Source organism: Octopus sinensis, linkage group LG2 (genome assembly GCF_006345805.1).
Source record: "Octopus sinensis linkage group LG2, ASM634580v1, whole genome shotgun sequence".
NCBI classification, from domain to species: domain Eukaryota; kingdom Metazoa; phylum Mollusca; class Cephalopoda; order Octopoda; family Octopodidae; genus Octopus; species Octopus sinensis.
Window position 1 is genome coordinate 93,942,004 of NC_042998.1, and position 23,652 is coordinate 93,965,655.

The 23,652-nt window shown below is 35.6% G+C and overlaps 2 protein-coding genes across 4 annotated transcripts in view; one reads left to right on the top strand and one right to left on the bottom strand.

The window, feature by feature from the left end:
• LOC115232439 (pleckstrin homology domain-containing family A member 8-like) overlaps nucleotides 1-7,629 on the bottom strand; it is a 56,591-nt gene extending 48,962 nt beyond the window's left edge. For all 3 annotated transcript variants that reach the window (XR_005004444.1, XR_005004446.1, XM_029802313.2), the window contains exon 1: nucleotides 6,898-7,629. Coding sequence is in view for 1 of the 3 variants with exons in the window: in XM_029802313.2 (XP_029658173.1) it covers nucleotides 6,898-6,937 (40 nt within the window). In the remaining 2 variants the exon portion in view is untranslated. The remainder of the gene's footprint in view (nucleotides 1-6,897) is intronic.
• Nucleotides 7,630-8,281: 652 nt separating this feature from the next.
• Nucleotides 8,282-23,325, top strand: LOC115232519 (torsin-1A). The gene is made up of 6 exons (XM_036500745.1): nucleotides 8,282-8,369; nucleotides 8,677-8,855; nucleotides 11,210-11,241; nucleotides 12,600-12,680; nucleotides 18,100-18,133; nucleotides 22,379-23,325. The coding sequence occupies exons 1-6, from the start codon at nucleotides 8,282-8,284 to the stop codon at nucleotides 23,318-23,320; spliced, it is 1,356 nt and encodes a 451-aa protein (XP_036356638.1). The 3' UTR covers nucleotides 23,321-23,325.
• The last annotated feature ends 327 nt before the right edge of the window (nucleotides 23,326-23,652 follow it).

Consider the following 23,652-nt stretch of genomic DNA (forward strand, 5'->3'; position numbering starts at 1 on the left):
AATGATAGAAAGAGATATATGTGTGGGAAGTCACCTTGCTGGTAATGCTAGTGGCTTTATAACATGTTAGTGAATGAAGGTTTGCCAATCAGTCAGTTAGGCTTTTGGGAAGGGATGTAGTTTACAATGAACTGTGTGCATGTGTGTGTATTCATAGCAGCTGCTCTGATAGTCATGCGCAATACTTTAGTGTGGAGTGAAACTATTTCAGCCACCTGCTATGATTAATATTCAGAGTAAGCATTAAGAAAGTAAATAATAAACAAAAGATCTTATTAGACATCTGTAAACATATTTTGGCAGAAAATAATATTTACATGTCTCTCACCCTCTTCATACAATACACCTGCCACTCTTTTCTTCACACACTCCTACAACCTACCCAACATCATTCCTTCCTCGTTGTTCTCCTGCCTACTGTTTCATTTGAACAGTCATCAACACCTCCACTGCTTTCTGGCCTCACCTATTCTAGACGGAGAAGAGCTAACTGTAGCTCCTTTGCAGAAACAAACCTGTTCTGTACAGGTCCCTTTTTCTCATATGTTTACCCATCTTTTGCCTCTCACCTAGCATAAAGTTGGCCCCTCACTACTACTAGTAGCACAAAACAGCACCCACTACATGCTGTAAAGCGACTGTTGTTAGGAAGGGCATCCAGCCACAGAAACTATACCAAAATAGACACTGGAGCATGATGCACTTGGGCCTTTCGAATCATGTCAAACTCATAACCAGTGCGAGCACAGAACATTGACAATAAATGATGATTAAACACAGAAGACAAACAGATGCAGGAGAGTGTAATTTGTGAACAACAGCACCGTTTGCTACAGGTTTATATAATAATGACATTATTATATACAGTGCTCAGGTGCACCACAACTTGTCAAAAGTGCATATAAAGCATATGCAGTAATGTACAAATGTCTGGAAAGTGAACAGTGTATGAGTCAGATACATGTTTGCGTATGTATGGAGGGGAGAAAATCAGGTGTAGTTTTCCACAGATCATTCACTAGTTCACTGACTGGGTTTCTGACAAAAGAAATGGCAAAAAGGATATTTGTACCACAGTGTAATTCATTCGAAGTGCACCAGTTGCTTTTCGTTTTCTAAACCAATGTTTACATCCATTACCAGAATATAGTTGACAGCAGCAGGGTCTTAAGTGCAATTCAGGAAAAGCAGCTACCTCGGGGATAGTTGTGCGATGCTTAAACTATCTGGTGTAAAAATAGATGCAAGCTACTTGCAAAGTCAATCAGGAAATACAGAGAAGTGCTATACCAGTATCATCATCCACTGCTATAAGGACAATGTTGATGCACTGAGAGGAAACTACAGATATATCAAATTGTTGAATAGGTTAAGAAATTTACAGAATGAGTTGTTATAATCAAGAATAGAATTAACAAGATAAAGATATAGTTCAGCTATGAGCCAGAAAGGACTACCATAGCCATCATTCTTGTGAGATTACTGCAAAAATACTTAGCTGGGAGTATGTACCCTATACTTAGCAACCATCAGCCTTGGAGGTCTTTGAAAGAGTTCCACACTGTAATCTGGTGAGCAGTAAGGAAACTAGCTGTAGATGAGTGGTTTATGAAAGCCAAGTCCAAAAGTCACTCAGCAACGAGATCAGTAATGAACTTAGTGTTAGCAGCAAGGGTCTGTTAAGAATCATTTCTCAAGTCACTCCTACTTATAGTTTTTCAAGCGATAACAGAGAAGTTTAAGACTAACTACCCATGGGAACTCCTGTATGCTGATGACTTAATGCTTACAGCAGATTCTGTAAAACATTTAGTAGAAATTCCAGACATAAAGGGGAAAAAAATCCTAGAATCAAAATTTTCAAAGTAAATTTAGACAAGATTTTCTTATGCTAGCTGTACTCAATATGTAGAGAGGGGAGGGATGAATTGATAGAAACTCCTTTTAGTGTAAACTATGGACATAAGAAATGCTGTAAAATGACAGGCCAGCTGACAGAAGATTGATTCTATGTTGCAGATACATAGAAAGTTTTAGTAACAATACAACAAAATTAATTCTTTCAAATGCCCAGAAAGCTCACTGGAAATAGTTGATAGCTTTGTGGTGATACAGGGAGATGAAGGCCTTGCATACAAATTTGTAACATCTTGTTTTATCCCCAAGTCGGCACTTACCAAATAAGCCTATGGTTAAAGGCATTTCAGTCATAGGCATCCAATCTTTGCATTAGTCTAGGACTATATTATCCTATCTATACTCCCTTTTCAGATCTGAAAGAATATTGGCTCCTATTTTTAGCAAGCTGTGTTTCATGATGACATAGAAAAATAGTAGACATCATTTTGACAGAATATGGTCTTAACAGCAGTGATTGGGCAGAAATAGAAATATTGGGAAGAGAGGGGTACTTTTTTTTTTTTTTTTTTTGTATGAGCAGGTGGTGGTTAGAACCAACATATGCTGCATATATTGGTGAAGAGAAAGGAAAGTAGTATTATCCAAACTATTGCTCCCATTCTCTTTTCAGAACTATTAATTACAAGATTCAGATCTGATGAAATTTTAAAAGTTTATAAACAGTGCAGCCAATAATAACAGAGGCTGAATCAATCACAAGATTTTCATGATACACGTTCACCTGACTGGTGAGTTGACGGAGTAAGGCAACCATAGCACTATTCAAAGTCAGTGAATAAAAATGAAACAATACACCAAAGCATTTCCGGAATTCCTTCATTTCAGCCTTAACCCTTTTGTTGCTATAATTCTGTTCAAATATACAGCCTTTGTTCAATTCATCTTGAAAATATAGAATTTATCAAAATAACTGTCATTGTTAAGCTGCTGGTTGGAACATAGATTAACATGAAATTTTAAATGGACAATTTTAATTTAGATCACTTTAAAAACAGGAAGTTTGTATCAAAGAGCCAGAAGCAATCTCAGGCAGGTTGGTATTAAAAGGGCTAAATGTGTGTGTGATTCTTGTTTGTCACTCAAAATGTTAACTCCAGCCATCATTTAGCTGCAGCTTTCAACTAGTATTGAACTTAAAGTTTATTACATATCAAGAAAATAATTGATTTGAGACAACAGTGGTTGAAACATTATTGAAGAATAAAGAGGATTCCAAATAGTTTTATTTCAATTTGACTGGCAGCTCCCTACTTTTGGCAGCAATTGTTAGGTTATCATTATTACATCCACATAATGATAGTAATAATCCTTTCTACTATGAGCACAAGGTCTAAAATTTGGGGAGGGAGATAGTCGATCACACTGACCCCAGTACTCAACAGGTACTTAATTTATCAATGCCAAAAGGATGAAAAGCAAAGTTGCCCTTAGCAGAACGTAGCGATAGGCAAAATACAGCTAAGCATTTCATCCTGCCAGCTTGCCGCCTTAATAAGGTATAAAAGATAGGCTACAGCAAATATTCTGCTCGATACCACAGATTTTCTTGACCTTAACCAGTTGAGCATGTCCCTTAAGGCTGACGATATGTGCAGCTCTGATCAGGAGCAGAAATAGTGGGAAAGCATCATAGCCATGGGTTGAGAAGAATTCTTTGGGGTTTGAATAATTCACCTTTTAGAAACATGGGTGTTTCATTCAACATCTTTAAACAATCCTTATTCAGGGACCTTTTGGGTAGGATGGGCTACTCAATCTGAAGAAAATTCTAACTAGGCCCCACTTGCCAGGTCATGTGCTGTTTATCTTGATACGAGATCAACATGTTGTACACTTATGGTTGTGATGCATGTGCCTGGTGTATACTTATCAAACGGGTAGTCATGATGGCCATATTGGGCTTTGTATATTTGTGCCTCAGTGTCACTGTGATGGCATGCACTGCTCTCTCACTCAATAATAATATAGCGGTCAAAGAACAGCAGAAAATAGAAGAATACAAGGATTTGGCTAGGGAAATACAAACACTGTGGAGGCTTTCTACAAAAGTAGTGTCAGTTGTTATAGGTTCTATCGCCAACAAACTTGGCAATTTCCTTATTGAGATTGGTGTAACTATGAGAGTTGCATTAATTCAGAAACCTGCTCTACTGGGAACAGCAAGGATTGTAAAAAATGTCTTCGATATCTAAGGGAACCGGTTGTTATTCGGTATCAAGGACACTGATGTAAAATGTAAAACATTCGAGAACACCATGAATAATAATGAGTTCAAATTTCAGTACAAGTGCACTGCACAAAAACAATAATAATGATAACTGTATCCATATCTTTGTCACAGCCCAAGGAAGGATTTGAATCATGTTCTACAAGTTCATGAAAGACCAGTTAAACAATATCCACTGCTGCTGATAGCAGTAAACGATATCCTTTTTGCTCATGTGCAACTTGATAAACAGTGTCAGCAGGTTTCACGGAGTTTGTTAGGGTTCCACAGCTACAAGTGACAAACCAACTCCGTATCTATTCTAATATTTAATGCAGATAGTAACTAAATGCAGTTAAAGCAGTCTAAGGTCAGTGTTTTCGTACAAGAAGATGCTGCGAAAAATTGGTTAAAAAAAAGTGGATAAACTGCAATACTTAGAAGATGGTTTCAAGTTTTTTTTAATTTGTCCGTCATACAAAAGAAGGAAGAAATATGGATGCAAACTATATTTTTTATTCAATAGGAGAGGGGCGCTGACCAGAGTCAGCTTACCGGTTCATTTCAGTTTGATACAGCATCATTATATATATAGTCAGCTTAGCGGTTCATTTCAGTTTTATACAGCAACATTATATATATTATATAATATATCCGTTCGGTCGCCAACAAAGTGTTGCGTACGCATAGTTAAAAGAAATCTGGTGTCGCTACTTATTTTAAATTTCAAAATAATGAATTCGTCTCTATCTGCAAGTTAATTTATAGGAAGGAATTTATTTAGTTCGCCAAACTGAGTGGGTAAATATCATTGCGAAGCACAATGAACTGTCATTTCAGAGTATCTTCCCTGTGATTAAGTAAAAATAATGAGAAAATATGTAAATAGTAAATGAAAAACATTAAGACTTTACTAAAAGACTTATATCAAGCACAATGAACTTTTTCTAAAATTGATAAAAATCGCCTCAATACTACAAGAACTTAAATGAGACTCCAAAATAAAAGCTTTCTTTGATAGGGTTTTTATTAGGAAATATGAGGTCCTCCAAGTAACTGTCTCAAAATATCGTATTTATTCGCTAGTTTTAAAGCCGCTGTGACAAGTGTTAGTTTTAATTTATTTAAAATTGGTGACATAGCCAGAATATTACATGAAGAGAAAATGCTGTCAATTAAAGCGGTAAATACTGGAGGAAAAAAGATATTTACAATTTAATGCAGAAAGAGCACAGATATACTGGACACTAAATGAAATGAAAATTTTCTGTGCTACGTTTATTTACATACAAAAAAAAAAAAATTGTCGAAACAAATATGCTCCCTCATAATTTCCAACGGAGCTCTTGCTACAATAAGCTTCTCTTCCACCATCACCAATCAATAAAAAAAATATCTAACACTTAGACGACAACACTGTTATATATATATATATATATATATATATATATATCATAAAAAGCTCAGATTACAAAACATTAGCAATTGAGTGCGTAATAATGATAACAATTATTATTGTAAATAGCAGCCCTTAAAACGCAAAACTATTATACAAGTCATTATCATCGTTATTATCCATATTTCCCCACTAGTGGAGACAGATGAGAGGTGGAAAAAAAGAGATTATTTACAAAACATTGGACCAGACATGCCAACTCAAGTGGCTGATTTGACAGGACAAAGAGATGTCGATTAATGTACACCCGTCTTGTTTATAAAGAGGTTATAGAGTAAATTAGAATGGATATGGTGGTATTTAAACGAAATGAAAGGAAAAGTGATGCAAATATATTCAATTAATTCGACTTTTAAGGTAATTCAATCGTAATTTAATTACGTATGCTTGGACTGCAATACAGCTTATTTCTAAATAAGGAAAATAACCCCATTTCTTAATAAATAAATAAATAAAACAGAGAATCGATACCCAAATTTTCTGCACTGAATGGTTGATTAGATTTATTACAAGTATAAAATATTCCTAAGAGCGAAGTAACACCTTGCATTAAAATTTTGCCGAGTTTGCAAAATAAATAAATAAAATACAAACCTCCATAGTCACTAGTTATAAAAGAGAGAGAGAGTAAAAAATAAAAGGCGCAACTAGGAAATGCAATTCCCACTGAACATATTTATTACTCCAGTGGTTAAACATCATGCAAAACGCTTACACGAGAGCCTGACGGTCATTTTCTCTTAGTAACAAAATGCGACACTTAAAAGAAAAATCATAATAATGCAACCCACGTAAACAAACAAATTGATAGCCTTCCTGCTGACTATTTTCATCCCAATACTTGAATAGATAAGAAACATATTCCAAATTGATGCTAAAACATAAGGGAAAATTAAAACTTTATTTTCTTCGCTGATATGATACTAACTACGTTTATTTATGTTGCAGTCATGTGTATGTGTGTGTATACACACACACATAATAATAATAATAATAATAATAATAATAATAATGAAGTCACAATTACTGAACAATAAACGAAAATATATAAGAATTACACAAAGACAGCAAATTATTAGCAATAAAACTTCTTCATAACCCCAGTTCGTATGAATGAATAACACAATAAATGTTTATGTAGTAATGTCATTTTCAGCTGTCAGATATCTTTTTTTCAATGACCTCGAAATCTTCAATCTGGAAATCACGTAAGAACAACAAAAGAAATGCAAAAATCACTTTCTATAAAATATTAAAACCTAAAATGTCGAATAGTGAAAATAAAATGAGAGAGGGTTAAAACATTGTCACTTACCCGATAAATAATTCGTCCACTTAAAAAGCGTACCCTCCATGTTTCTCTTACAATACACGTCACATTACTGAGTTGGCAACTTTATAGTGTTTCGTATTTTATCGGCCAGATGCAGAAAAGTTCCGGGCGGAATATTTTTTATCGCTCTCTCCTTTTTTTAATTCAACACCAGCTTCACGTGTTAAAATTTGTAAGGAAAGAGTTACTTCCTCTTATATAAACTTACCTCTTATAGATGAAATAAATATCGGAGATGCTTTTTTCCCCGTGCTGAAAGTGCTGGAGGTATTCAGAGGTTTTGCAAGCTCTTCTAAATCCATTACAATGCTAGATACCTTTCCGTATGGTCAGCAAGTATCTCAGAGTCATAAGCGTTTCGCATCTTATGCTGTGCGCTTTACCTGAATGGGACAGCAAGAACTCAGCTAGTTTTCTCTTACAGAAGGGTTCCACTTGCGATCTCTTATCAACCAAAGCCATCTTCAGCTAGTTTCATCTGCCGTGTCTATTTCTTTGATGGCTCTCTTCATTTGTCTGGGTTCCAGACCTATCTTCTGTAAAAAAAAAAAAAAATAGCACACTGATCTAGATGGAAACCCACAGTAGCCGACTTCAGTAGGAAATGAGGCCACATGCCATCCGTTGACAAGGGCCTCGTCGACGAAGTCTTGATATTTTGCTTTCTTTACCTGGTAGGAAATATCAAACCTGTATTCCCAGGGCACTGTGAGTTCTACCACAATGATTGTTTTTGTATTCCTGGAGAGCAGGAGGGCAAGACTTCCGCCCGTCCCCCCACCCCAAAACCGCCCTTAAAAAAATTTTTTTTCGACACGAACCCCTCTTTTCTGCTATGGGGAACACGAATCGGAAAAAAAAAATTGGCAAAAATCGGCATTTTAAAATTACCACCCCTACCCCTACTGCCTTTGTTTTTTACTTTTTTCAGATTTTGTTTTTACAAAATATGCGGAAAATTACGGAGATTATGATTCTGAAAAAAATTTCCAAAAGTTTTTGTAGAATTTTTTTTTTTCTAAATATGCGGAAAAATACGGACATTATGATTCGGACAAAATTTCAAAACATTTCTGTACTTACGGTTAGGGTTTTAGGGTTAAGATTAGAGGGTTAGAGTTTTAGGGTTAGTGTTGAGGAAAAAAGTCAAAATTGAAGAAGTTGGTAGGGGGAAAAGGGGCGGGAAATTTCATAATGTCGATTTTTGGCAATTTTCCGGAACCTCCGTATCCGAAAACGGGGATTTTTGGCAAAAAAATTTTTTAAATAAACAAATTTTGGGGAAAGTTGGGTGGGAGGATGGACGGAAGTCTTTCCAGCAGGAGTAAATGTTTAAGTGGCGTTAACAGTCCAAGTGTGTTTCTAAATGGCTAACTTGTGTCTTCCACGTTACTATCGTTTTAGTTCCAATACACGATCTCAGATCAAAACTCTTGTTATGCAAGTAGATCTTCGTAATATAAACATTCAAATAGGGATCTCAAAACAACTGGAATTCTGTCTTGTATAAATAGCAAAGCGATTTGATAAATTTTTCTGGGTTGCTTGATTACCTGTTTTTTGTGAGAATGAAGGCGAGCGTGTCAACAGATATTCCACCATCAAGATCAATAGCATTCACTTGGAAGCAGTAGATTAACATTCTTCGAAAGTATTTCGAAACAACGCAACACCTAATGATGTAAACTAAAGAATCTTGGTGATGTAAACTAAAGAATCATGTCTTAAATAAGAAAAAAATACCAATTTTTATAACCAAAGTATATCTCAATAACTATTCCATGCCAAACGTAAATATCACCTTTGAAAGTCACACTGCACTCAGCTGCGTGAAGAGTCTTGTTAAAACTTGTGATTTTGACATCTATGACTTGAACACAGGTGTTACAGACCAATTTTCAGAAAGGATAAAATTGCATTCTAATATTACCAAACTAACGGTAATGTACGAGCATTTGGACTGGCCAAATAAAATTCATTAAAATGACACATACTCCAAGCATACAACGAAGCACCCCCCCCCCCCAAAAAAAAACCCCTCTATGCCACTCGAATTCCACTGGAAAGCAGTCACGGATACTGATGTGGTTTTTCAAGGCACATCTATGCCAAATAAGTCTTGCCTACAAGAGAAATAATTAGTAATGTTTGTAGTGGAGGAGGAAAGGCATTTTGTAGGTGTTTGTATATAATCTATCAAGACATCTATATAAGAAGTATGGTTACTTTGTAACACTAGATCAATACTGCCCTTTTATAAACTACATGTTTCGTGCGTTTAAAACACTAAGTAGATATCATTACTGTTTGTTTCCTAAGAAAATTGATAACATTAATGTTTGTGTTCTGGTTTTTGTTTGTATTTTGTTTTTAGTTTACAACTGGTAAAAGAAAACAGTTGGAAAGCGGAGCTGCTAATATTCCTCCTTCGCCAATGAAAATATATCCAAGCGCGCTATTTTTGAATCGTAAATTTCTGAAAAACTACCACCATTCTCACCAGATACCTCAAAGGAACAGAGAATCTACAAGAAAAATAGCCTAGCGAAAAAACAATGAGACAATATGCGAACAAAGAAAAAAAAAAAGGTCCATATACAGTTTGAGACCCGTTAACATAAAAAAAAACTCAGCCTACTATATGTAAAAAAAAAAGTGTGGAAAACGAATATGAAAAAAAAAATTGCGCAAACGAATGGGGATGGGTGGGGTGAAGACTTTCAGAAAATTCACAAGATCCGATTTTTCCCTCGTAACTTTCAGGAAAATGGATATATGTTCATGAAATTTTGTAGAAATACCGTTCAAATGGCACAAATTACAATTATAAAGAGATTTGAGGGGGGAAGATGTTTTCCGAAGGGGTGGGGAGAGGGCTGTCGGGAAGTTCACACGGTCCGTTTTTTTCCTCTCATAACTTTCAGGATCTAGTTTAGCGACCGGTAAAAAAATGTGTAGAAAACTAATATGAAAAAAAAAGAACATTTGTGCAAACGAACGAGGGTGGGGTGGGAGCCAACCATGTTATACTTTCCTCTCTCGAATCGTTGCCGTCAAATAATTACCAACCAAGACGAAGGTATGTACATGTATGTTTGCGCAAATTTTTTTCATATTTGTTTTCTACACGTTTATTACACCAATTAGACTTTTTTTAAAAATTTTTCGTTTTGGTGACCGAGCGTTAAACTAGATCCTGTTTGATTAAAGCTTTCAGTGTGGTACCCCAACTTCGCCGCAGTCCATTGACAGAAACAGGATAAAACTTCAAGTTCCCCCTTTTCTCCTCATTTTTCACATTTTCCGGAAATTTTTTTTTTTTACGAAATATGTAGAAAAATACAAAGACTAGGATTCTGAAAAAAATTTGTTTGCAAAATTTCAATTTTTCAACAATATATATATATATAACCCCACCCACCCCCGCCAATTTATGGCCTTGGCCTTCAAGCAGGCTATCCACATGCTAGAAATAACAGCCAAATCTCACACAACTGCGATAACATAATGAACACCTATTAGACTGGGTTTTTTTTTCGTTTTAGTGACCGGGCGCTGCTGCGATCCTTTTACTGTTTCACTATAACGCATGCAGAAACAGACAAAACAACCATTCGTTTTCACTTTTAGAAGCGGTGAGGGTGGGAGGAATTTTGCGTCGGGGTTTTTCATAAAAAATTTGAATTTGTGTTTATTTTTTCCATATCTTTAATCTCCGTATTTTCCCACGTAGATTGATTGAAAGAAAAAATTCGAAAAAAGTTTAAAAAAAAAAAAACTTTAATTTCACGTGAATTACTTTGTCATATTACTGCGGAAAATTACTCTGAAAGAAATTTTTACAGAAAGGTGAGTAGATTGATTACATATTCCTTTCATTATGTTATCGCAGTTTTGTGAGATTTTGCTGTTATTTCTAGCATGTTGATAGCCTGCTTGAAGGTCAAAGCCGGAGAATTGAAATTTTGAAAATGCGATTTTTGAAAATTTTCTTTTCCAGAATCGGATCCTCCATAACCAAAAACATAGGATTCCGTAATATATATATATATATATATATATATATATATATATATATATATCCATTTTCCCGAAAGTTATGACGGGAAAATCGGATCTTGTGAATTTTCCGAAAGTCCCCCCCCCACCCAGGTTCGTTTGCGGAAATTTTTTTTGTCCTATTCATTTTCTACACAGTTGTTAACACCCAGCTGGCTGGGTTATTTTTTAACGGGTGAAAGATCTTTATATTAACCGAGTTTTCTCCCTTCTATAAATTTGAGGAAATTAAAAGCCGGACTTGAACGGTGAAAATCATAACACCGTGTAAGTTAAAGTTTCAACACACATTTCATTCTTATTGTGTTTGTCACTCTCACTGTGAGTAAAAATGTTTTCAAGATAAATTACTATACTGCTGCAACTTTGTTTTGTTATGTAAACAGCCAAACAATTATTGGTGAGAAGACTCAATACTAAATTCGTTTTGGCAAGCACTTAGTCTCGTTGAATGAACCCTCAGTCAATGCGTATCTATTTATCAGCGGCAGGAATTGAAATACTCTTTTGAAACATTGGATCTTGAAACAGATAAGCTATATATAATAGCGTGTGAATACTTAGATAGAACAAGTTGAAAGCTGCCCATGGAATAGCCGCAGCTTTTTCTGTGGGACAGCCTTCGATTTCTTCTATCCACACTGCTTTTAATCAAATATTTACATTCTGTTATTTATAACTTATTTGTTTCAAGATCCAACGTTTACAAAAAGATATATTTTGCTGCCTTGAAGTTTAAACAAGAAATGAATTTGAAACCGTTGTGAAAAAAAAAAAATGTTCTCGCTTTTCTCCAGTGTTGAACTTTTACTTTAATTAAATTCTGTGGTAGACTTTAGAAACAGCTATAAAGTGGCGAAAATAAAGAATACGCACACCCGGTGTTCAGGGTTAGGGGTTGTGGGATCTAATGCAGTTTCGCGCCTCTCCTTGAAAAATGCATTTTTTTTTTCAGATTCCTACGTTTTAGATGTTGGAGATTACGAATATGCAAAACAAATAAATAAATACCCCCAACCACCACTCCTCACTCCCGTTTAAAATTTTGTGAACTTTTTCGAAATATTTACCCCTTATATTTTAGATGACGGAGACTCCGGATATGCAAGAAACCACGTTTTGGAACTTTTAAATTCAATAAGCATATAGATAGGGGCATAAAGGGATAGATAGATATGAATGTCTTTCTGGAGCTAAAAACAACATTAACACCGTCTTCTATTGGACAGCCACATTTAGTTGACAAATAGATTTTATGAATAAATTTTTTTTTTTTGCATATTTGTAATCTCCGACATCTAAAATGTAGGAATCAGAAATTTTTTTTTAATGCATTTTTCAAGGGGAGGTGCGAAACTGCATTAGCCCTGGGTTCTGTTAGGGTTTTTGTTACGCCGAAAACTGGTGGTGTGCGTATTCTTTACCTCCGTACCGAACGTCTGCCACGTTTACTTCCAGTATCTGTCATTTAGTCAAAAATATTTTAGAAAGAAATACTTCCGTTTAAACTTTGCACTTGGCCCTCTTAACTATTTTATAAATTAAGTTTTATGGGCTTTTTATTTCCTATTTATTTCTGCAAAAAAGTTTAATGTTTTAAAAGAATTTTTTTTTCTTTTCGTCAGAGATGCAACAAGATTCTTTACTGCTGTCTCTAGTTTCAAGAATTTCAACTTTAGAGATATTGATCAAAGAATTCATGAAAAGTAATAATTTCTTATTAGTTTCAACATAACGGCAGCAAGCTGGAAAAATAGGTGGCATGTCAGTCAAAAGGTATAACATTTCTTCCGGCTCTATGTTCTGAGTTCAAATTCTATGGAGGTCAGCTTTGTCTTTGGGGTCAATAAAATAAGTACCAGTTGGATACAGAGGCTGATATCATTGATTCACACTTCCCTCAGAATTGCTGGTCTTGTTCCAAAATTAGAAGAGATTATTATTATCTTTAATAAGATAACCAGCTAGTAGAATCGTTTATGTTCTGATTTCAAATTTGGCCAAGGTCAGCTTCGTCTCTCATTCTTTCAGGATCGATGGTATCAAATTACTCCTACCCCTTAAAATTGCTGGCCTAAATTAGTGAGAATTATGCTTTCTTCAGTTTTATGAGTATTTTAACTACAACACCAGGTACCCCCATGTTCGTGTTGTATCAACTACATTATTTTTTGCAAAGACGAGAAGAGTGTAAATGTTTTCTTATACTACATCAAGTTAACCTTATTGTGGGATTTATGGTGATACTGTCATATTTGTTGCAACTCACTTGTATTAATGTAGATTTTAAAACTCAACGTTCCTTATTATTTTTAGAGAACATTTTAACAGTCATCATTTCTTAAAGCCATTTTGAACATTAGAGACTTGGAATTTGTGGAATAAAAAATCAAATTCTGTGGTAGACTTTAGGAATAGCTGTCTTAAAGTCTGCCAATTTTACCTCCAATATCTAACAATATCCAACATTTACTCAAAAATATTTGGAAAAAAATAGTTCTGTTTTCACTTTGTACATGGCACTCTTAACCATTTTATAAATCAAGTTTCATGGTAGTTTTTTTATTTCCTTTTTATTTCTACAAAAACATTTATTGTTTTAAAAGAATTTCTTTTTTTTTCTTTTTGCCAGAGATGAAAGAAGAAAAATGGAGCAAAGAATTCCTGAAAAGTAACCATTTCTTATTATTTTCAACGTAAAAACAGCAAGCTAGAAAAATAGTTCGCACGTCAGAGCATAGAACTGGAAGAAATGTTATGCATTTTGCCTGAGATCAACTTTGCCCTTCCTCCTTTTGGGATCAATAAAATAAGTACCAGTCAGATACTGGGGTTGATATAATTGACTCACACTTCCCTCAGAATTGCTGGTCTTGTCCCAAAATTACAAAAGATTATTATTGGGTTGGTGTATAATTACTGTGACTTTTTTTCAACAAAAACAATAACAACATGTAACAAAAACATCTTTAACTGATTATTCCAGAGCATATCCACCATCTACTTCAATTACTGCTTCCCATTTGCTTGGCAGACAGTCAGACTGTCATTTACAGATCTTTTTATTGAAAAAAGCCACAATATTTATGCACCAACCCAATATTTTTAATAAGACAGTCAACTCATAGAATCGTTTGTGTTCTGATTTCAAATTTAGCCAAAATCAGTTTTGTTTTTTATCCTTCTAAGCTTAATAAAATAAAGTACCACTCAAATACTGGAGTTAATGGTATCAAATTAGCCCTTCCCCTTAAAATCGCTGGCATTTTGCTTAAATTAGTGAGGATTATATTTTCAGCAATTTCATGAGTATTTTAAGTACAACGCCAGATGTTCATGAAGTGCATACAGCATTGTTGTTTTCATAGATTTGTTTTGTAAACTACATAATCATCATCATCATCGTTTAACGTCTGCTTTCCATGCTAGCATGGGTTGGATGGTTCAACTGGGGTCTGGCAAGCTCGAAGGCTGCACCAGGCCAGTCAGATCTGGCAGTGTTTCTACAGCTGGATGCCCTTCCTAACGCCAACCACTCCGAGAGTGTAGTGGGTGATTTTATGTGCCACCGACACAGGTGCCAGGCGAGGCTGGCAGACGGCCACGCTCGGATGGTGTTTTTATGTGCCAACATTATTGTAGAGTTTATGTAGATACTGTTTGTTGCAACTCTTTCGTAACTATTTTAAGAGAACATTTTAACAGTTTTCATTAGCAATGTATTTCATACAGACATGACTGTGTGGTAAGGTGTTTTTTCTGCATTTTGTGTTCAGTTCCTGTACGTGACACCTTGGGCAAGTGTCATCTACTATGGCCCCAGACTGACCAAAGCTTTGTGGACTTGGTAGACAGAAACTGAGAGAAATTTGTTTGTGTGGTGTGTATATGTGTGTTACTGTCTTCTTGTCTTGACATCATGTGGTAGTTGTAAACAAGCTTCACCATCATACAAGTAGTCTTTGTTTCTATTCTTCTGTGAAACCAGGTCTGGGTCTGGACATGGGGAAATATTACCTTACTTGAAAACACTTGTCTGTTCGTGACAACAGGGGTATCTGGCTGTTGAAAATCTACCTCAACAACTTCTATCTGATCCGTGCCAGCATGGAAAAGTAGGCATTAAAGTGATGATGATGATTACAAGCCATGCAAATGTTTTGTGGCCTCAACAGACAATAGGACAAATATATTTCCTCAATGAACACTTGAGTTGTTCCATCTTGCAGGATTTACTCATGTGGGTGGCAATCCCTATCCCACTCAGGCTGAGTGTTGTGACACAGGACATCAGACATTAGCACCGTTATAACTTTGTAAAGAAACCTATCTGGGAACAGCCAACATATTGTCAGCTTGCAACTTTCCCGTTGCGCATTGAAGCTGTTTCTGGCATCAGTTTTAGCAGATTGCTGCTGGAAAAAGTAGTGCTGCAAGTTGCGTTCCAGATTAATCTTTGCTGCCTCATTACAAGTAGATCATGATGCTGTTGCATCTTCTACTCATCTCCTCACTTTAACTCTTAAGTCTTTTTTTTTTGTCTCTGACACCCTGTTTGTTATAATGATGAATGTTCTTATTTCTTTATTGCCCACAAGGGGCTAACATAGAGGGGACAAACAAGGACAGACAAAGGGATTAAGTCGATTACAACCCCAGAAGGATGAAAGGCAAAGTTGACCTCAATGGAATTTGAACTCAGAACGTAAAGACAGACGAAATACTGCAAAGCATTTTGCCTGGCACGCTAATGTTTCTGCCAGCTCACCGCCTTCGTGAATGTTCTATTTGATCTGATCAATGGAACAGCTTACACAAGTGGCTGAACACTCCACAGACTGGAGCCTGGTGCAGCTCTCTGGCTTGCCTGCTCTGGTCAGACCGTCCAACTCATGCCAGTATGGAAAACAGATGTTAAAGGATGATGATATCTGTGTGTGTGGGTAAACACACAGGCACCTCAAAGTAAATAGACACCAGTTTTGAAAGATTTATTTCTAGAAACAAAATAATGTTGTTTTATGCACTTCAACACTTAATTTAGTGTTTAGTTGACACATGGCTTACATAATACATTAATTACTGATTGTGTCTGCACAAATAAAAAGATATGTTGAGCAGGTGTCTAGTTGTTTTGGGGACATCTTTGTGTGTGTCAATGTATATGGTTACATAACCAACTACATGTAATCTCTATTATGGGTCAGAAATAACTAGTTATTTTGTTATTGTGGTTAGTTGAAGCTAAATAGACAATATTATATTATATTTCTTTGTTTAACTTAATCCATTTAGTGTTAACAGTGTCCCTGACCTTTTGCATGACCTCTCAGACCAATGAGTTTAATATAGTTAATGTTTACATTGAATATTTGTAGGAAAAATATGGATAAATGGGAAATATCGCAAGGTTGCAGCTGTCGGGAGTAAGGTCTGGGAGGTGAGACACAATAATTATGATGGAAGCAGAGAGAGGAGAGATGAAGTATGTATCTTGCTAATTCAGAAGAATAATCAGTGACTAGTGTCCATTCTCATGGTGAAAGCACGTTGCTGATTTATATGTGGTGGGGAGGAGTATGGTTAGGCAGAAGTGCCACCCGACAGATCTGAACAGGGTAGGTCTAAATGAGTTTTACTTGCTTTGAGTCCTAAATTCTGGGATAGCATGATGATGACACTAAAATATTAATGAAGCATTCAAATTCAGCCCAAATTGAATTAGAGCACTTTTTTTAATTTGCGTATTCCTAGTGATGAACCTGTGAATAGATGGCTGAAACTACTTGGCAACAGAATATTAGCATTTAAACTGGCCATATCCAGCCAAAACATTCTACCTGTTTAATGTTTAAAGCAGCCAGATTCAGCCTCTTACACCTACCTTACAATGTTATTCTAAAAATAGACAATTACAATTGAACTCTCAAAGTTACAACATAATGCATTATTAATAAAAAAAGCAAAAAAAAACAATGTGAATAAATAAGCAAACATGTTTGTGTGGTAAGAAGCTTGGTTCCCAACCACATGGTTCCAGGTTCAGTCTCACTGCAGGACACCTTGGGCAAGTGTCTTCTACTATAACCTCAGGCTGACCAAAGCCTTGTGTGTGGATCTGGTTGACAAGAAGCCTGTCATCATCTGAAAGAAGCCTATCATCGTCATCATTTAACGTCCATTATACATATATATATATCCTCATCATCATTTAACATCTGTTGTCCATGTTGGTATGGGTCGGACAGTTTGACCAAGGCTGGTAAGCAGAGGAGCTGCACCAGACTCTGGTCTTATTTGGCATTGTTTCTATGGCTGGATGCCCTTCCAAATGCCAACCACTCTGAGAGTGTAATAGGTGTATAATTTTACTAAGCTTGATGGGTCTTCATATTGCCAAAGGTCTCAGTCATATGTTACATCCCTGTAACTTAGCAGTTCAGCGAAAGAGACCAATAGAGTAACTACTAGGCTTACAAAGAATGAGTCCTGGGGTCAATTTCTTTCACTAAAAACCCTTTAAGGCAGTGCTCCAGCATGGCCATGGTCAAATGACTGAAACTAGTAAAAGAATTACATTTGACAGAGTAAACTGAATGCCAAAGGTTAAATTTATATTACTTAGTTGTTCAACTGGTAGTCATTAGAGACTCAAATAGAATACCTTGTAGTATTTGTTCTGATTATCCATGCTTTGGGTTCAAATCCTGCAAAAGTCAGCTTTGCCTTTTAGTCTTTCAGGGGTTGATTACAAAAAAGAAATGTACCAGTGTAGGGCAGTGGAATGATGGGATTTTAAGAATGTGAAACTGGTGGTCTCAAGGTATTAGTTCCAAATCTTTGCATTCAAATCTCACCATAGCCTCCTTAGATTCTATTAGCACTATCCTCTATTGTGAGCATTTGGACCGGGTCTCTAATTTGGCGAATACCTCTCTACTTCCTATCCTCTAGTCTTGGGAGGCTCTGTAAAATGTCATGGCACTATCTTCCTCCTGATTAAAAGGTAAAAAAAAAAAATTATTACATGTGTTTGTTTACTATATTTTTTATTAATAATATAAATAATAGAATCCACATTTTTTTTATTAACAAATGAATTTTTTTCTTGTATTTCATATTTAGTAAACATCATGATTCCAAGCTAAAAAGAGGAAAGGTAATTAACCCTTTCGTTACCATATTTATTTTGAGATACTTGTAACTTAGTTATCATTAAGCAAGTGTTAGGAACATAAATTGTGACTAAAGTTTGGTAGAAGAATTCAATTCAAAACTTATGAAAACAAAACATTTGTACGACAGAGCCAGAGGTGGTTTCAGCCGGGTTGGTATTGAAAGGGTTAAACATTCTAATTATTGTGTTAGAAATGATTTCTGTGAAATATGAACCACTGGGTTTTTAGCTGAGATCAAGAATCTATTATGTTTGAGATCATTCTTACCTTTTATCTGTCCTGTGTCATGTGTGATACACAGCACATATTTCCTGGGTATCCATGAATCATATATGATACATATTCCTAATTTTTCTCAATCAGCAGAGTAACATGATTTATGAAAGGAAAGCTTTATGTTCATCAGAGCATATGAAACAAGGGTTTATTAAAAGTCCGAAAACCAGCATGGACATTTAAGACAAACTTATGAAAATGCTTTGGACAGACAATGGGTTAATACTGTAACGTGTTTCAGATTAGAATTGAAGCTAGATTCATTTTGCGAACAACTTATTGTCATCACATCAATACTTATTTCCTAGTTAGTAAGTCTTTATTAAAATTAAGATTTCTTTTGAACAGAAAATGATGCCATACAAATAATGGTTGCCTGGGAAATAGCAGAGGAGAAGACTATATACGAGACACAAAACAGAATAAGGGTTATCATCATCATCATCATTGTTTAACATCCACTCCCCATGCTGGCATGGGTTGGATGGTTTGACATAGAACTGTCCATTGAAGCATAGTTTCTACAGCTGGATGCCCCTCCTAATACCAACCACTTTACAGAGTATGTTGGGTGCTTTTTATGTGTCACTTTCATTGGTGCATTGACACAGCACCAACAGGTGCATTAATGTAGCACCAGCACTGGTGCTCTTTAAGTGGCACTCACGCCTGAAAGGATATGACTATGTGTGGAAGACTGTGATTTTGTTTAGTTAACATGTCTTATCAAGTACAGTAAGTCACCACATCTCCTGGTCCCTTGTCATTTCCATTGTTTAAAATTCTATAAAAAAATAAATATATATTTATGAATCTCAATAAATGAAAGTGACTGGGTGAGGGGAAATGATGAAAAATAATGTGGAAGGGAACAGTGGAGAAGAAAAACCCTAAAGGATATGGTTTTAGATGATGAAGATGAGAATAAAGGCAAGAGGCTGTCGAAGGGAATGTAGATGACAGGGCAAAATGGAGTAGACTGTTGTGGGTCCACAAGGTTATTCTCACTTTAGATATGTCAAGTTTATAGAAGCAACATGACTTGCAGAAAATACCAATTCTATTTTTGGTAAATATTTAACATCATGAAATTTAATTGTTGAGTTGTAATAAAAATGGTATGTTCATAAAGCAGCCCTATCATCCTATCAGGGTTTAAAATTCGAATCATCTGAAGACTTGCTCATCATCATCATAACTATCATCTTACATCTGTTTTCCATGGCATAGGTTGGATGGTTTGACAGCAGCTGCACCAGGTTCCATAGTCTATTAATAAAATAAGCATAGGCATAGTAGTGGCTGTGTGGTAAGTAGCTTGCTTAAAGACTAATGTATTAGAGCAGCAAAAAATCGGTGGGCATTTTTGTCTTCTCCCATCAATATCTTTTATTTAATCTTTTTTCATCATTCATCTCATTAATGTTTCTGTCTAGCCTGCAAGCTACACTTTGTAATGCCGTCATGGCAAATTTTACGAACTAAAGTAGCTTGCTTATGAACCACCTGGTCCCAGGTTCAGTCCCACTGGATGGTACCAGGGCAAGTGTCTTCTACTATAGCCTCAGGCCGACCAAAGCCTTGTGAGTGGATTTGGTTGACAGAAACTGAAAGAAGCCCATCGAATGTATATATGTATATGTGTGTGTGTGTGTCTGTGTTTATCCTCCCAACATTGCTTGACAGCCAATGCTGGTGTGTTTATGACCCTGTAACTTAGCAGTCCGGCGATAGAATAAGTGATGGGGTCGATTTGCTCAACTAAAGGTGGTGCTCCAGCATGGCCACAGTCAAATGACTGAAACAAGTAAAAGAGTAAAGAGAATTTTATCCCTTCCACTACAGAGAAGTGTAGTATCACTATTAATGAATTCAATATATACTTAAAATATTACTCATTATGCTTCTTCTTAAAATCTCTTTCACACCACATAAGTATAACCGTGTGCCACTGCTTCTTCACCTCCTTTTATCCAAGTTTGTTTAGTGGTTTGTTTTTTTTTCCTAACCCATCAAACTCATTCAGACTACCTTTAAACATGTCCAGTCAAACTACTCAAGTGAATTCAGAGTCCAAATGGGCAGAGAAAAATCATCATCATTTAACACCTGTTTTCCGTACTGTTCCATACTGACACAGGTTGGACACTTTGACATGGTTCAGAGAGCCAGAGGGCCAAATCAAGCTCCAATGTCAGCTTTGGCATGGTTTCTATGGTTGGATACCCTTCTTAACACCAACCACTTTCCCACATGCACCAACCCAATAATTATGAAAGGTAATTTTACAGATGTGCTGCAAAAATTTTGTCAGCTCATGAAAGAAATGAAGAATGGAATTTAACAGTTTCCGTGTTAGAATTCCTAAAATGTTTCTTCCATGATGTATTGACTGGTTTCTCTTGTGTGTATTGCTTTCATTTTATGTCTTTTGCAATACTATGATGGGTTGTATGGACACTTATTGAACTTCGATTTTGCCTCCCCCCCCGCCCCGACTGGTCCTGTGCTGATAGCACGTAAAAAGCACCCACTACACTCTTGGAGTGGTTGGCATTAGGAAGGGCATCCAGCTGTAGAAACATTGCCAGATCAGATTGGAGCCTGGTGCAGCCTCCTGGCTTGCCAATCCCCAGTCAAACTGTCCTACCCATGCCAGCATGGAAAGCGAACATAAAACGATGACGGAGATGATGATGATGGCACTCGTGAGGTCACCTTGTAACAAATCATGTTTATGCATATTTTTTAAACTGATATTACTGTTGAGTTAACCCTTAGGAGATGACAAGGCCAGTCTATCTGCCAAAAAGTCAAATTACAAAGAAGATTGTATTAGTTCATTCAGTTTCCTACAAGAATACATATAGTTTTATATATGTAAAGTAATTACTTTATTTCTTTTTTTTTTTTTTTTTTTGAAAAATAAGTGCATGCCATGTAAGGCTTGTGAAAAGGGCTTTGTCTTCTTGGTATTGAAACTCCAAATGTGGCTCCATCTCCAAAGGGTTAAACATTTTGGACCACTACCACTTGCCAAAGCATTTCAAAGTATCTGAGATATTTATTTTACTACTCTGATAGAAATCTGAACTTGGAAGTTATCAGATCTTTTTACTTTCTGAACAACTGGAGATGACACGAGAGGCTAATAATGGCAGAAATAGTGTTAAAAAAAATATATTCTCTCTGACTATATATCTCCCCTATAGCAAGACATCTGTTCCTGTCTCTCTATCATACTTTAACCTCTCATCACTTGGCATAAAGCCACCTCTCTCAATACCACAATCCCATAAGTTGAGGCTCTTGTCTTGCAAGTTACTTGAGGACCTCACTGTTACTGGTGCTACATAAAAGCCACCCAGTACACACACTAAAGTGGTTGGTATAAGGAAGGGCATCCAGCTATAGAAACCATGCCAAAACAGATATTGGTTTAGAACACCAAAGAGGTTTCTAAAAAATATTACATGCTAGTTCATATAGCTTCTCACCATCTGTTACAAAGTGCTATCCACTCTAAGAATTACTGTAAATTTGAACAGGCTTCTTATAAAGTATTTTATCCAATCTTGAAAATTGCTTAACTCTTCTTTGGTACCAACCTGCTCAAAACTGCCCTTAGTTCTACTATATGAACTCCCTGTCTTAAATCTAAAACCTATCCAGTTTAATAATGTCAGTTATTTTACTAAACTTGTCAATGTTTTCATAATTAATTGAAGCAAAGGCTGTGTATTTCATCAGAAATACAGCAACAAAAGAGTCAAAGGTAGTAGTCTATGATATTATAATTACTTAATAAATTTCTCATTTTTACTAATTTATGTATTTCTACATTTGATTAATATTAGTTAATTTTTGAATTCTTGAAATGGTATGTTAAATTTTAAGCAAAAACATATCTAAATTATATTTTTAATTCTGTTTTTTTTTTTTCTTTAAAGAAGGCAGCCAAAGTAAAGGAGTACCCGAAATTTCCATCCTGTTGTATATTTGCTTTTATAACTTCATTTATTTTTTTATTTCTAATTTTTTACATTTCTCATTGTCATAAAATTCCACCTTGGGAAAGACATTCAGTGTCTGAGTCTTTATCAACAAAGATAATTGGTCAGGATTTAGCTATTCACCTTGTTGTAGAGTCATTAACAGATCACATTAAGAGTTTAGAGACTAACTATCCTCAACCACTGGTTTTGTCTTTCCATGGAGGTGTCGGAGTTGGAAAAACCTATTTGGCTTCTCTTCTCTATAAATATCTTCCTGAAAATACTCAATTATTTATATTTTCTTTCTCACATCATTATAAATTTGATTCTACCCAAAATAGTGAAAACAAACTTTTGACTTGGATATATAGAGAGTTATCACCATGTCACTGGAATATATTTATTCTTGATGACTTTGAAGATACAGGATCTGCTCAACAGATCCTCACAGAGACTTTAACACATTTAAAAGGTTCAAATTTGTATAAGTATACTTATACGCTATTCATAATCATAAGTACCATAAACTCTGAAAATATAAATAACATTGTGTTCAGAAAAGTGCAAAGTGGTCATCAGAACAAGTTGAAATTAGCTGATTTTGAACATGTATTTCAAGAAGATAGCCAAAATGAATGGTTTTTTAAATTACACAAGCAGGGTCTTATTGATGCTGTTGTACCTTTCTTTCCCCTTAATAAAACTAATGTTTTAGAATGTATAAAAGCTGAATTAGCTAACCATCATCATATTATAGATGAAGACTTTGCAAAGGAGGTATTGAAGGAAATTTACTTCAACTCTACTAAGGCCTTCAATTACGAATATTCCAGCTCAGGCTGCAAAAAAGTATCTGACAAAATATATTTACGGATGAATAAAACATTGACTAATTAAATTCAGTGAGTCTCGAACGGTTTATTATTTATCTTGAATTATTTTGTTTCCAACACGACGTGTTTCATTGTAATTTCTCTACTCTTTTGCTCCTGTCATACAACTGCAACCATACTGGAGCACTGCCTTTTAGAGTTGGTTGAACAAATTGACCAGAGTACTTAATTTTTTGAGTTTGCTGTGTCTGTGTTTGTCCCTCCACCATCACTTCACAACTGATGCTGGTATGTTTACATCCCCGTAACTTAACGGTTTGGCAAAAGAGACTGGTAGAATAAGTACTAGGCTTACAATGAATGAGTTCTGGAGTCAGTTTGTTCGACTTAAGACAG